The 15,064-nt window shown below is 51.0% G+C and overlaps 2 protein-coding genes and 1 long non-coding RNA gene across 5 annotated transcripts; 2 read left to right on the top strand and 1 right to left on the bottom strand.

Moving 5' to 3' along the window:
* The first annotated feature begins 597 nt into the window (after positions 1-597).
* On the top strand, positions 598-3,067 carry Ciao2b (cytosolic iron-sulfur assembly component 2B). The gene is made up of 5 exons (XM_058576049.1): positions 598-744; positions 902-979; positions 1,234-1,359; positions 2,218-2,263; positions 2,833-3,067. Exons 1-5 carry the CDS (start codon positions 598-600, stop codon positions 2,928-2,930), a joined length of 495 nt encoding a protein of 164 aa, XP_058432032.1. The 3' UTR covers positions 2,931-3,067.
* LOC124086358 (uncharacterized) lies at positions 882-15,057 on the bottom strand. 3 transcript variants are annotated; one of them, XR_006849783.2, is made up of 4 exons: positions 14,745-14,940; positions 8,621-10,221; positions 2,447-2,543; positions 882-1,404 (listed from the first exon to the last, which is right to left on the bottom strand). It is a non-coding gene; the product is annotated as an uncharacterized LOC124086358 (long non-coding RNA). The 3 variants fall into 3 exon arrangements; XR_006849784.2 differs by having other exon boundaries at positions 882-1,401; XR_006849782.2 differs by lacking the exons at positions 882-1,404; positions 2,447-2,543 and having other exon boundaries at positions 3,250-10,221; positions 14,745-15,057.
* Positions 8,311-11,584, top strand: Rrad (RRAD, Ras related glycolysis inhibitor and calcium channel regulator). Its single transcript, XM_046434504.2, has 5 exons — positions 8,311-8,451; positions 8,649-9,039; positions 9,714-9,787; positions 9,920-10,124; positions 10,929-11,584. Exons 2-5 carry the CDS (start codon positions 8,670-8,672, stop codon positions 11,204-11,206), a joined length of 927 nt encoding a protein of 308 aa, XP_046290460.1. The 5' UTR covers positions 8,311-8,451; positions 8,649-8,669; the 3' UTR covers positions 11,207-11,584.
* Positions 15,058-15,064: the final 7 nt, after the last annotated feature.

Below are 15,064 nucleotides of genomic sequence, written 5' to 3'. Positions count from 1 at the left end.
TTCTGAAACACCGAGAACACTGCAGGGATAGAGAGAGCTAGCCTGGGCACCAGAGCGCCCGCCCAGCCGGACATCCCGGAGGAAAACTGGTGCGGGGCTCAACCTCAGCTGTCAGTGCCCTCCGACAATTGGGCCGTGGCCTCCGCGTTCCAGCTCCCAACCGGCTCGCAGTGTGCAGCGTCGCCGGGTCCCTTCTCAGCCCGTTTGCGATAAATGTCAGTTATTTCCTGGTCCGAGTAACCAGTACGCCAAAGCCTAGTTCTTAGCTAGACAGCGGCTCCTGTAATCCCGAGGCTGAGGCAGAGGATACCAAACTTGAGGCCAGCCTGGGCAACCTAGCTATACCCTGTTTAAAAATAAAATATAAAAAGGGATGTAGCTTAGTGGTGGAGCACCCCTGGGATCAACTCCCAGAATCGAGGATAAGAGGCGAGCCGCGGAGCAGCCAACAGTTCTCTGAAACCCGGGGCTGAGAACCCGCAGCGCCGCTTGTCCCTCGCATGACCCCGTAAAGACGCCCCGCCCTCTTCCCGTTCCCAGGAAGTGCGCCAGTAGGAGCGGAAGAGCTTACTGACTCGGGTCGACAGCGGTTCCGGCATGGTGGGCGGCGGCAGTGGAGTGGGCGGTGGCCTCTTGGAAAACGCTAACCCCCTCATCTATGAGCGCTCTGGGGAGCGGCCGGTGACGGCGGGCGAGGAAGACGAGCAGGTTCCCGACAGCATCGACGCGCGGGAGATCTTTGATATCCGCCGCTGCTGGGCGCGGGCGGGTTGGGGGGTCTTGGGGCAGGCGGAGAAGTGATGTCCAGCAGCGGATGGAGGAGTATTCTGGCCAGGTATTCCTGGCGGAGGGTTCTGAGTGGCCAAAAACACACAAGTCCGTTTTCCTTCACTTGACACATCTTATTCGCTCCATCAATGACCCGGAGCATCCACTGACACTAGAGGAATTGAACGTAGTAGAGCAAGTTCGGGTTCAGGTGAGTCACTCCCAGTGTCAGAGGGGAGCAACTTGTTCGGGAGAGTCAGAAAGGCTCCTCTGTGCATCAGGGAATGGCTTTCAGCTTAGGGACATTTAGGGGTATATTTGGGAGGAGGATTGTCTTGCCTGTTTTTACAGATGTTGAAACTGAAGCCCATAAAGTATAGGTGACTTGTCCAAAGCAACAAACCAAGAAGAGGGCCTCTGGACTGGGTATGGCCATGATCCTTGACATCTCCCCACAACTGCCAGGTTAGCGACCCCGAGAGCACAGTGGCAGTGGCCTTCACGCCCACCATTCCACACTGCAGCATGGCCACCCTGATTGGCTTGTCCATCAAAGTCAAGCTTCTGCGCTCACTTCCCCAGCGTTTCAAGGTCAGTTCATTTTGAGATTTGAGGGTGAAATGTCTTGGTCTGCTACTGGGGAAAAAGAAAAGGGAGAGAATGAACTTGAAGAGAACATCAGAGTGGAGTGTGGAAGGATCCCAATTAGTTGAGAACTGAAAGGAAACTTTCTAACTTGATATGACAAAAATTAAAAATTGTGATCTGGTGCCGGGCATAGTGAAGCATGCCTATAATCCCAGTGATTTAGGAGACTGAGGCAGGGGGATTGCAAGTTCAAGGCCAGCCTCAGCAACTTAGTGAGACCCTGCTCAAAAGAAAAATAACAAGGGCTGGGGATGTGCCTCATGGTTTTTCAAAAATTGTGATCTAGAAAGTGCAGAAAGTAGTGAAGAGTGTGGCAGAAGGGATATAAGGAGCTGCACATGAATTTGGATTGAGGATAGGGCACAGACATACATTTATTTATTTATTTATGTATGTATGTATGTATGTATGTATGTCCTGGGGATTGAACCTAGGAGTGCATTACCACTGAGCCACATCCCCAGTTCTTTTTAGTTTTATTTTGAGACAGGATCTCACTAAGCTGGGGAGGCTGACCTCAAACTTGGAATCATCCTGCCTCAGGCTCCCAAGTCTTTGGGATTACAGGCATATGCCATCATGCCCAGCTTAGACAGGCCTTTAAATCAACAGTTGTTGACCAGTTCTTTGGGTAGAGTTGGAGTGGTTGTGGATTGGTTAGAGGTGTAATGGAAGGGCCAGAATCCAGGGGTGGATTGGGAGGAAGGCTCAGTTGGAGGTGGTGCCTGAGGGTTTTGTTCAAGGGGCAGAAGGGGGACTGATGGGTGGGTACCCACTCAGGCTAGGTTATCTCCTTTCCAGATGGATGTGCACATCACACCAGGGACCCATGCCTCGGAGCATGCAGGTAAGTGTGGGCTGGGGGTGAGGATGGTGTGCCAGGGCTCTAAGCTGTCAGAAGTTTCTCTCACCACAGAGGTTTATAGGCCAACATTGGGGGTGGGGGACTGAGTGAGGGAAATTGCCAGATTCTTTTCAGTGAAGGTGGTGACCCAGACCAAAGCTGGCCTGACTCAAGTCTCCTGCTTACCATATACTTCCCTCCTGCACTCCTCAAGCATGTAAGATCAGTGTGTCAGGTTTCAGCAATATTGGAGGTAGACATGAGCAGCCGGGTGAGAAGGGTCCTAAAGAAGGCAGGATAGGTGTCAACTCAGGTTATTGGGGTACCCTAATCAAGGGTCCTGGGAAGGATGGGACAGAAGAGCCTTACTGGTGGGGACATACTGTTCTAAAGCTCAGAGGTGGACTGGCTAGTAGCCTGGTCAGAGCTTGGCTTTGTGTGTGTGAGAGAGAGAAACTGGGGATTGAACTCAGGACTTTGCGTATGCTAGGCAAGTGCTCTACCACTGAGTTATATCCCCAGCTCAGAGAGCATGGCTTTGATTCTGCCTTTCTCACTCCTCCCCGACCCAGTGAACAAACAGCTTGCAGATAAGGAGCGAGTTGCAGCTGCCCTAGAGAACACTCACCTGCTGGAGGTTGTGAATCAGTGCCTGTCAGCCCGCTCCTGAGCCTGACTTTGGCCCTCAGCCTGCACACCAGTGTCCTGGCCTCAGCTTCACCCAAGGCTTATGGCTTGTTTTCTTGAATCATAGATGATGAGAAACTAACATTTTGCATTTTGTAATAAACCCTTAATTTATATTCATTTCCCATCATGCCTTAGCATCTTTCATCTTGGCGGAGTCGCTTGGGATTTGGGAGAGGGTAGTTATAATGGGTGCCTATGTAGGGTGGATCAAAGATTTGTGGTTCTTTACTTGTTTTTAAAATCTCTCCCAGTGTTTTGATTAGGGACTAAAGTTAAAATTATACAAAAAAACTGAAAGATTAATATGTGAATATACCTTTATATCAAACACCATCAGAAAAATCAATAAAAATAAGATAAAATAGAATAAACTGCCTTACCATAACCACATCCAGTTTTTGAAGAATGTTAGACAATGTGAAGACTGAGAGTTCTAATCTGTGTGTTAATTTCTCAATAAGTCATAGTTAATCACAAAAAAAAAACAAAACACCGTCAGTAGATCCAACAATTGTTGACCTGTTATAACACTGGCCTTATTTATATGTGTGCATATAAATGTAAGTATATTTGAGAGTTATTTACAGAGACATGACTTTTCATTTTGACATCTATATAAGATAAACCTGTGTAGTCACAGCACTTTTTTTTTCTTTGCAGTACTGGGAATTGAACCCAGGGGCACTTTACCAGAGCTACATCCCCAGCCCTTTTGAAACAGAGTCTCACTAAGTTGCTTATGGCCTTGCTAAGTTGCTTAGGTCCTCACTAAGCTGTTGAGGATGGCCTCAAACTTGCAATTCTCCTACCTCAGCTTCCTGAGTTGCTGAGGTTACAGGTGTGCACAACCATGCCCAGCAGTTATAGTACTTTTGTTTGGTCAAGAACTGAGCAGTTGGTGCTGGGGTTGTAGCTCAGTGGTGGAGCCCTTGCCTAACACACATGTGGCACTGGGTTCAATCCTCAGCACAACATAAAAAATAAATAAAATATTGTGTCCATATGCTAAGGCAGAGGGGGAGGTCTTCATGTTGTTGAGGGTGTACCCTCCAGGAAGGATAGTGGACACCCCCTCTTACTCTCTTTTGCTTCCTGGCCATGAGGTGAGAGGCTTTGCTCTGTCACACAAACATAGTGTTCTGCCTCACCATGGGTCCAGAGCAACAGCCAACAAACAAGGGACCGAAATCTCCAAAACTATGAGCCAAGATAAACCTGTCCTCTTATAAGTTTGTGATAATAGCTTGTCCAGCTGATGGTGATGCTCAGTCTTGTTTCCTCATCAAGGCAGTGACATCAGCTTTCTCTGCTGAAAGAATCCTGAGGAACCCTTTCAATCAGTCTTCCCAGAGATGAATGATAGCCCAGGTGTTGAGTAAGAAGGGGAGCTCAATCCCATGAAGTGATGTTTCAGTTCTGGGACCTCCGCCTCCACCTCCCCCTGGCTCTGGGTCCTAAGTGCAGTTGGTTACTTGGAGAGACCTCAGGCTTAGATACTAGCTCTGCCAGTTAGAAGTTCTTTCCCAGGGCTCCCTGCCTTGGGATTCTCTGGCGCAGTTTCTTTCTCTGAGGATAAATGGGAACGCACCATACCCGCTGGGGCTCAGAAGTGATTATGGGCTGAGACCTAAAGAAGCCTCAACAGGAAACCTGGGCACTTGGTAAATCTGTTCTTGAGCACCACCGACAACCTTAAGCCTGTCCTAAGAGTGGGCATTGGACCAGGGGCTTTACACTTACAGTCTAGTTGGATAGTTCTCCATCTAACCCTGTGCTTTTCTTATCCCCAATTTGCAGATAAGGAAATGGGCTTAATAAAAAATTCCTTCTAAGACTTCCAACTAGGAAATAAAGGAGAACCTGAGCAGCCTGATAGGTGCTGCTTAGATGACAGGGGACACTGTTGCCTCTAGAGAAGGGCTTAGGCCTACCTGAAACCCCCAACTCCTATTGTCATCACAATCAGTTTTTAGGAGTACTATTGTCACCCAGTGACCAAGGAGAGGCTCTGAATGTGGCTGCCTAAGATCAGAGAAGTGAAGTCCTCAGCCATTGCTCAGTTGTTTGGTTTTTACCTGTGATGTAGGGACAGTCATGGCAGTACTTAGGACTGCTCTGTGGAAATTTAAAGTGGCTCTGGGCCTATCTCAGATGACCTTCCAGACGTCAGATCCCCTATTTCACAGATGAAGAAGCTGAGTGCTCTCGAGAGGCAGGGTGATATACCAGGTGATCAGATTCTAGCAGTTTTCCCAAGCTGTAGGCCTTACCACATGCAAACCTCTGCCCTGATACCCCCAATTGTCTGAGGTGGCCATGGTGTCTATGTGCAGCTGAAAGTGGGACTCACAGGGAAGGCAGGTGTTGCTGAGTCATTCTGCTGGCCTTCTTGACAGCCAGGCCTTGGTGGGTGAGGGATACCAAGCTGCCCATGCCATATCTGGCATTTCATATAGTCCCCTGGACAGTCTTGACTCATCTGTGCCTGGCCCCTGGCTGCCTGCAGGGCACCATCTGTGCACACTAAGCCAATGCCAAAGGAACTTTCTGGAACACCAACTGGTGTGTGAGGACCTGGGGTGTGGTGGAAGGTGGTGGAGTTTAAGGTCTTTTGATACCCTCTGCCAGGTGTATCTGGGTCTGTGTTTCTGGCCACGACCCCTCAGGCCTTGGTTACCATATTTTTTAAATGGGAATAATCAATCATAGCTAAATGAGATTGTCCCAGGGGTTAGATGACACACATGAACATATGTAGCTATATTTCCATTCATAATCCTGCCTCCCTGGATAACCGCCTGGCACACAGTAGATACTTATTGTAAGTTAATGGAATGAATGAATGGATGGAGTCTTAAAACACAGCAGAGGCCCTGGAGCACTGGGTTGAGGAGTGAGAAAGGGTGGGGACACTGTAACTAAGTTCCCTTTGCATCATTTTGTTACCTGAAGAAAGGAGAGAGCATGAGACCCTATAAAGGGGAGTGGTATTTGCATTATTCCTGAGATCTCTGCCCCTTTCCTGGGCAGATCACCATCCTAGAGAGAATGGTACAGCAGCAAGAGAGTGCCAACAGATTAACTCAACCTGCCCCATCCAACCAAGAGTAATAAAAATAGAAGTGTTCTTTCTGAGATATTACCCTGTGCCAGACATGAGCCAGCTACCTTACCTCTGCAGTTCATGTTATTTATCTGAGAAAAATCCCCAAGAACACATTATCCTTGGTCTATACAGGAGGAAACTGAGTCTCAGCCATGATAAATGGACAGAGGTAAACAACAAAGGACAGAGGACCCTAGGCCTGACTCCAACCTCAATTCTGAACAGGCAGGGGTGTCTCAAGGTCATGTCCTAGGGCCCCTGGCCATACCTAGGCTCGTGATGAGTGTCTCTGGCCTGTTGGGGCAGCTGCCAGAATGCCTGGGGTCTGAGTAGCCCTGTGTGGATGTGGTTCCCTTGGCAATGAAGACACACAGCTGAGGTCAAGAGCTCAGATTACCAGAAGGGAAAGCCAGCAGTGTTTCCCTGCATGGCCCCTGCTGGGAAGGGCTGTAGCTACCACCTCCTCCTCTCCCCCTCCCCCGCCCATCCCCCTCACCCATCCACTTCTGCCAGAATCTTCCAGGCACCTATGGGCTCTTTCCAGCCACACTGTGTATGTGTTACAGGTGGCAGGGGTGGGGGGAGGCATCACAAGCAGCTATCCAGGATTCCTGATGGGAAGTGGTGTGTAGCTCTTGAGACTTCTATCCTCTGATGAGAGGCTGGACTCATGGCTCCCTCTTCGCACTGGACATTGTCCAGGAAGCCAAAGCCAGCATGGGGCCACCCAGGCCTCTGAAATTCCTTCCTATGGACAGGCCTCCCCTTAGCCCAGCTCTTACCTACTTTTGGGAACTCAGGAATAAGAGGGCCCTGCATGAACCTGCTAACCTTACTTAGCCAGGCCCTCCTCAATTCAATGCCTTCTTAAATGTTGCCAAGGAAACTGACACAGCAGCCAGAGAGCCTGGCCCAGGTCTCCATGACAACCTGCAAGAGCCCACTAGGTTTCATCCATGATGTCACCTGAGTCACAGATGGGTACTCTCCACCCCCACCACACTCAAACGTCACAATCCAACGTCAGAGTCTGATAGCAAGCTCCTGTCACAGCCTGTCTACCCCCAACCCTCATGCACCCCAGAGATGAGCAAGGTGGGGGAATAGGTCATGATGCCCGATTTATATAGCTGGGCACCCTAAGACTAGGAGAAGGGCAAGAGTCAGTAGGCTGGAGGCAGAGCCAGGACTAGACACTCTGTCCCCCATTGCCTCTCCTTCCCTCTGTGCCCCAGCCACCACCCTAGATCTGAGGAAAGGTGTGAGCTCTGGACAATGATGGCACCAATGGGTGGTTAAGACATTCCCCATCTCTTGCCCCTATTCTGCATCTATGCCCCTCCTGGGGGGGGGGGGGTGCTAAACAGCAGGCTCAGACTGAGGCTATGAAACTGGTAAAGCTTGAAGACTCTAAAGTGGCTGGCCTCTGCCTGAATTTCCTCAGCTCTGGCAACTTTCAGGCCAGGAGCAGAACGACCAGGGAGGGCCAGGAGGAGGACTGATATTTTTAGCAGAGTTGCTGGCAGCTGTTTGGCAGGTGCCAGGAGGTGGAGTGGGGACTGAGTTCAACTTTTCCCTTCTCTGGGCCTGTGTTTCCTCCTCAGGATTAGAGCATCTGCATCTGCTTGGTGCTGCCAGAGGGTCCCCCTGGTCTCTCCCCCAGAAGCCCTCTAAGGGCCTCCAGGGGTTTATGAGTGATAACAACCCTCACCCTGAAGGGCAGACTTCTTAGGGCGAATCTCCAATATTTCAGAACAGAGAAGAGAATAGGACTTGGTGTTGAGGCTAGAAGCAGGGATTTAGTTTGGTATCTGGGCCTGTGGGGAGTGGGTGTCATAGGTGGAGAAGGGTGAATCTCTGTCCAGTCCACAACTAGTCTACTTGCTTGGGCAACAGGCCAGGACTAGGAGAGGGAAGGGAGAATTCACTCTTAAAGGGCCAGACCTAATTCTTCCCCAGAGGGGAGCTACTGCTTGACTGGTCCAGTTTACCGCTGCCTGCCTCCCTCTCACACCCCCCAATCGCTTCCTCTCCTTCCTCCTCCCACCTCTCACACAACCTGCCCCACCCCTGATGAGTGGGAGTGTGTGTGTGTTGGGGTGGGGGTGAGGTCCCAGGGGGAGGGTGGGGGATTCCCGGGCGGAACACGTCAGCCCCCGCAGCAGCGTGGACGGGGGCGGAGGGGGCGGAGGGGGCGGGCGGGGGCTTAAATAGGCGGCTCCGGAGCCCAGACCAGCAGGAGCTGAAGAGACAGCAGAGGCGGCAGAGTCTGCGGCATCAGCAAGGGTCCGAGTGACTGAACCCTGGTCTGCGAGTGGATTGAATCTTAGACTCAGCGGGCTGTATCTGTATTGGAGCCCAGATCCTGGTCCTGACCCTGTCTGTGTGTGAGTGGGTGAGTGCCCTGGCAGAGCGGGGTGGGCCGCACCGTCTGGGTTGGGGATGGATAGGCCAGGCCCGGCGGGATCACAGGTTAGGACTCAAGGACTCTAGTGCCTGGGAGTAGGTGGCAGCAGATCCGAGCATCTTGCCTGACTCCGCATCCCGCCTTCCCTGCGGCTTACACTGATATCCCGGTTCCCGGTCTCCCAGACCCAGACGGCGTTGGACGCGATGACTCTGAACGGCGGTGGCAACGGAGCTGGCGGGAGCCACGGTGGGGTCCGGGAGCGCGAGCGCCGTCGGGGCAGCACCCCCTGGGGCCCGGCGCCTCCGCTTCACCGCCGTAGCATGCCAGTGGACGAGCGAGACCTGCAGGCGGCGCTGTCTCCTGGCGCCCTGGTAGCTGCTGCGACTGGAACCGGGCCCCAGGATCGGAGGCTGGACTGGCCAGAGGGCTCTTCCGACTCGCTCAGCTCAGGGGGCAGCAGTTCAGACGACAGTGTTTACAAGGTGCTGCTGCTAGGGGCTCCAGGCGTGGGCAAGAGTGCTCTGGCGCGTATCTTCGGTGGTGTAGAGGACGGGCCTGAAGCAGAGTCTGCAGGTGAGGTGATGCTACTGTTCAGGGGAGGGGAGATTCACCCTGGTGTGGGAATGGGATGGGGTTGGGGGGCTGTGGGGCTGGAGACCTGGATTAGAAACAGTAAATACCATGGACTTCTAAAGGCAGTTTCAAAAACAGCCCTACCTATTTCAGAGTCTACTTTCCTATTTCAAGATGCAGAGACTTAAGGAAGAAAGGACTCCACCCCCATCCCCACCCCACATGTCAGACCTTGGTAGGAAAGAAATGCCCAAAATAGAAGACCCAGGGCTTGGATGTGACTACTGTGTGGAGCAGGACATCCCTCCCTGCCAAGGCTGGCAGGAACACAAGCAGAGGGAGTTCTAGGAGAGGAGCTCTGGATGGCCAAGGCTGGCCCCCAGGGGTATGACAGTCACTATTCTATAGGCACTGTGATCAGAGCCACCATGGGACCAGATAGCAGTGGGGCAGGGAGCACTCAAGACTTTACTAGCCTAGAGGGATGTAGATGGAGGTCAGGCACACCATGCTATCCATCCCCCAGCTCCTAGCTCTTATTTTTGTTGCTCATAGTGGAGAGGAGGGTTGGAGGGTTCTGGGGAAGAGAGGGGAGGATGTGGCCACTACAGGAAACAAGGAAATGGGGGCTTTTGACAGCCAACAAGTAACCTGGCTACTGGTCTCCTGCCTAGGACACACTTATGATCGCTCCATCATGGTAGACGGAGAAGAGGCATCACTCATGGTCTATGACATTTGGGAGCAGGTAAGATTTAGACTGGAACCCGTGGCAGGAGTGGGAAGTTGAGCTGGGGTAGGGTCCTGCTGGAAGTGACAGGTTCATGTCAGGGGCATGAAGACTGTTGGGTTGATGTGTGTGTGTGTGTGTGTTCTTTAGGATGGTGGCTGCTGGCTGCCTGGCCACTGCATGGCCATGGGGGATGCATATGTCATCGTGTACTCAATAACTGATAAGGGCAGCTTTGAGAAGGCCTCAGAACTTCGGGTCCAGCTGCGACGGGCACGGCAGACAGACGATGTGCCCATCATCCTTGTGGGCAACAAGAGTGACCTGGTGCGCTCTCGTGAGGTTTCCGTGGATGGTAAGCAGGCAGAGGGTCAGGAAAGGGAGGGAGATCCTGGCTGGGCTGTGGTCCAGTTAGTCTTGGCTCAGCTTGAATCCCTGGGGGTCACCAGTGGCTAAAAATATTCAGGAAGACAACTTAGAGGAAAGGAAGGGAGAGAGAGTTGTTGCCCCCACTGTCCTCCACAGGGCTCCCAATGGCTCAAGAGGCCTGGGAAAAGAATCACATCTGCTAGGGAAAGTAAGGCACCATGGGTCCCTACTCTCCTGCCCCACTGACCCTGACCTGACAGGTAGAAGAGAGTTCAGGGAACCAGACCAGAAGGTAAGAGTCTGGTTGCAGGCTGAGATCAATCTCAGAGTAAGCTTGGCCCTTTCTTTGCAATCTCAGCATCCTCCTCTGTGGCCTCCATCATTGAGTCCCACAGGGGAACCCAGCAGTGACTTGCACCACTCTTCAAGTCTACCACCCAAGTCTACTGGGTCATTCATCATAATATGACAGCAAAGCTGTCCAAAATAGTTCTTATTTTCTTGGTTGACTACTGCAGTACTTCCCTTTAAATATCAGACTTCAAATAAATGAATGAATGAATTTCTTTTGTGGGCTACCATTTTGGGGGCTCCTTAAATGTAGGCACATCCTGCCTGCGGGGTAACCCTGCAGTGTCCTGGACCCTCAGAACAGGAGTTCTAAGGAAGACCCAGGCCTCCCCTTTCCCTTACCTGGGAATTCTTGTATGGTAGCTGCCAGGGGTGATCAGGGTTTGAATGCTGTTCCCTACCCTTTGTTTACTAGTACATTCTTATCCCCACCACCTAGAGGGCCGGGCCTGCGCTGTGGTCTTTGACTGTAAGTTCATCGAGACATCAGCAGCACTACACCACAATGTCCAGGCACTGTTTGAGGGTGTTGTTCGCCAGATACGCCTGCGCAGGGACAGCAAAGAGGCCAATGCACGACGGCAAGCTGGAACCCGGCGGCGGGAGAGCCTTGGCAAGAAGGCAAAACGCTTCCTGGGCCGCATTGTAGCACGCAACAGCCGCAAGATGGCCTTTCGTGCCAAGTCCAAGTCCTGCCATGACCTCTCAGTTCTCTGAGACCCTGCAGGCTCTCACTGAGGTGGGCAGATGGATAGGTTGGTGGGCTGGCCCAGCCAACCACCACTGGTACCTCAGGGCTAGCTCACTTTCGACACCCTGTGGAGCTGCCAGCTGGGCATCCACCATGGGTCATGGACAGAAGGACCGTGCTGCCCCGGGAGGCAGTTCCCAGTGGCTGGTGAGGGCTGGGCCCACAGATGTGCATGTGCAGGCCCACATATATACCAAGCAGCAACCTGAGCCCAGCCAGACCCGTGTGAGGGGACAGGACCCTGCCTTTCTTCTTTGTGCGTGCCTTGGAAGGAGACTGTTCAGTGCAGTTGCTATTGTTTACATGGAGATTTTTGTAATAAAGACTTATTTCCTGACATGTCAGGGCTGTGAACTGTGTTTCCTCCTATCTGGGGGCTTCAGGAGCAGGAAGGTATCTGAAGTTGAGAGATAGGAACTTCTTGCCCTACTCTGGTGTGCGGCCTTGATGGTTCTCATGTTTGGGCCTGCATATAGCCAGATGGACTGAGGAAGCAGGTCCAGGCAAGGCAAGGTTGGGAGTGTCCAGGGAGCAGGAGGAGACATAAACCCCTCCCAGCCTCTGTTGTCCAGATCTATCTCTGCACTGGGGCCTGGCATTGCCTGGATGATTGTGGGTCTTATCACCCCACTATATATAAAAGGAAACATTGCCTGAGAGAACACGCCTTCCCCTGGGTTTCACTGCCTGACAAGAACCCTGGGTCTGGCTCTACACCAGGTATTTCTACCCTGTTCCCTCCTGAGGTGCCAGGAATCAACTGAGCTGCAGATGGAGGGAGGGAAACTTCAGTGACTTGGGTGGCAGAAGGGTGGATGGTTTGTAAGAGTGGGAATGAGGAAGGTGTACCTGAGCATTCTTGGCTCCAGGTGGCTCCTTCATCTCCTATGCTGAGGTTGGGTTACTGAGGGGGCCCACACAATTCTTTCTTAAAATTCTTTCTGGCTGGGCATTGGCTAATTTGATTTTGGTAAAAACAGCTCCCTGGAGCCCTGGCTACCTGGAATGCAAGAGCATGCTCCCTGCCCACCCACAGTACTGGGGATTGAACACAGGTTCTTGTACATGCTGGGAAAGTAAGTGCTCTCCCACTGAGCTACATCCCCAGATCATACATTCTTGGAAGAATGTGAGACTGTGACTCCCTCATCCTCAACACAGGTGCTTGTGCAGGAGTTTGACTATAATCATCCCCCATTATCTATAGTTTCACTTTCTGTAGTTTTAGTCACCCTTCATTGACTACAGTCTGAAAATATTAAATGGAAAATTCCAGAAATTAACAGCTCCTACGTTTTAAATTGCATGATATTCTAAATAGCATGATGAAATCTTAAGCCATGCAGTTCTGTACAACTCAGGATATGAATCATTCTTTGTCCAGAGGCTACACACTGTGTGTGCTACCCACCTGTTAGTCTCTTAGGGCATCTCAGTTATCATATCAATTATCTTGGTATATTACAGTGCTAGTCATAAAGTAATCTTTAGTTTACTTATTTATGGCCCCTAAAACACAAGAGTAGTGATACCGGCAATTCAGAAATGCCAAAGAAAGGCTGTAAAGTGCTTCCTTTAAGAAAAGGAGAAAGTTTATTATAGGTTTATATAGGCAAAAATGTAGTGTTCGTGACTAAATATATACATATATACACACACACACATATATCCATATATATGTATATGTTTACATCATATATATTCACATATATGGGAGGAGAATGTGTGTGGGGGAAGGATACTGTCCTCTGTCTCAGGCATCCACTGGGGGGTCTTGGAATATATCCCCCATGGACAGAAGGCTACTGTGCATGGTTTCAGGAATGAGCATTTGCATTTGGTAATGGATAGAAAAGTGACTAAATGGGGACTGGTATACAAATCTCCTCATCTCCAAAGCCTGAAGGCAGTCTAGGACAAGGTGAAGGACACCTTCTGAGAAGGGTCTGGGATATGATCCATGTATTTCCCATTTCTACATTAGTTCCATTTATTCATTTCACTGACCCCTGGAAGCTCCCAAGACCTGGTTAGAACCCCAATTACAACTTGTTCCATGGCAAAAGGAGGTTTGAAGCTGGTCCAGTGTGTGTGTGTGGTGTGTTCGTGTGTGTGTATGTGTGTGTGTGTGTGTGTCTCCACTGAGTCTCACCCACATGCCCCCCAGGACAATATTCACTATTCAAAACTGCTGCTGCTGCCTGTGCCTGCTGCCAATATACTTTGAGGCATGGGAAGGGCATGGTTTTCTCAGAGCAGATGAGGGTCCCCAGCCCTGAAGAGGAATCCTGGCTCTGCTATTTATTGGCTGTATGATCCAGAGTACTAAGAACCACTTTGCTTCTCTGTGCCCCAGTGTGTGGTTTGAAGACAGTGCCCCCTTCAGAATGGAGTGGGTAGAACAGTGTGTGCTCAGAGAGGTGCTGGGCATAGTGGGAGCTCAACATCTGTGAGACCCTTTCAACATCCCCACACATCACTGACCCAGACTGGGTGCCCAAGTGACTGAGAGGCAGGCACTCAGCTTGTGACAAGACTGGGGGCAGCTGACAGGCGCTAGCCTAGCTGCCAGCTTAAGAGAGTCTAACCTTGCAGAATACAACAGACACTAGTATGGCAATATGTAAATCAATGGATGTGTAACTGATGTGATTCTGCAATCTGTATACGGGGTAAAAATGGGAGTTCATAACCCACTTGAATCAAAGTGTGAAATATGATATATCAAGAACTATGTAATGTTTTGAACAACCAACAATAAAAATTTTTAAAAAACGAATAAATAAATAAATAAATTGCAAAAAAAAAAAAAAAGAGAGAGAGAGAGAGTCTAACCAGATATGCAGTGGGAAGGCCTCAGGGGAGACCATGGGAAACTCCAAGGACAGGGAGAGACAGGAGACCAGGATATCCCCCCCTCCCTCTTCCCCCTCATCTCAGACTCCCAGGCCCCAGAAGCTTCTCCTGGATCTGCTTGGCAGCACTTATTGGGGGAAGGGCTCTGGTCAGCCTTGTAGTTTCTCAAGGTCACCTGAGTTGGCTCAGTCTTCTCTTTCCTTCTCAGAGGCATAAGACAGTTCATTGTCCCAACTCTATCAGCAATCAGGGGCCAATGCAAGGATATGGGGACACTCAAGGGAGCTCACAGCTGTTGTCCCACCCATTAGTCGCACTGGTGAACCACCTAGAACCCTTAATGCCCACTTCAGGTCATGCATTGCTCATCGGCCCTCAGGTCCAGTCCTTGTCTTAGTTTCATAAACCAGTTGGGAGCTGCCAGGCATGGCGAGGGTCAGGTTGTGACGGGAAATTTGAATCCTGCTTTGGAGGGGCTCCGAGTCTAATGAATGGACGACAAGCTGGTGTCCTCTACACATTGATAGAGAAAGTTTATGGTGTGGGGTGGGGTCATTCCCAGAGGAGGCTCCTGAACCAGCCTCTGAGCACTGGGGGCTTTCCTGGTAAAGGGACCGTTTTCCCTGAGAACTAAAGCATGGTACTTACCACATAGATGAAGCGGTGGGAAGGGCATTCCAAGGAAAAGGAACACAGAGTGTGCAAAGGTGCAGCTGCAGGTGCCGGCACACAGGGGAGAAGTGGGACCCAGTCTGAAGCCACGGAAAAAGTAGTGTCCAAGCCCAGAAGGCCAAGGAGTGTCTACTGAGCTGTGTCGGAGAAGGGGAGGGCCAGGCCATGGTTTGCCCACCTCCTGGGGCTGGCAGTCACGGATGCTGAGCAGCAACCAGCTTTCCAATGTCAATGAGTAACTTGGGGGGCTAGGCCAGGCCAAGCCAGCTGCTATGGGCCTGGTGGCATTTTCCACT

Source organism: Marmota monax, unplaced genomic scaffold (genome assembly GCF_021218885.2).
Source record: "Marmota monax isolate L192 unplaced genomic scaffold, Marmota_monax_Labrador192_F-V1.1 WCK01_AAM20220418_F8-fsc00024, whole genome shotgun sequence".
In the NCBI taxonomy this organism is placed as follows: Eukaryota; Metazoa; Chordata; class Mammalia; order Rodentia; family Sciuridae; genus Marmota; species Marmota monax.
This window is presented reverse-complemented; position numbering and strand designations above follow the sequence as displayed.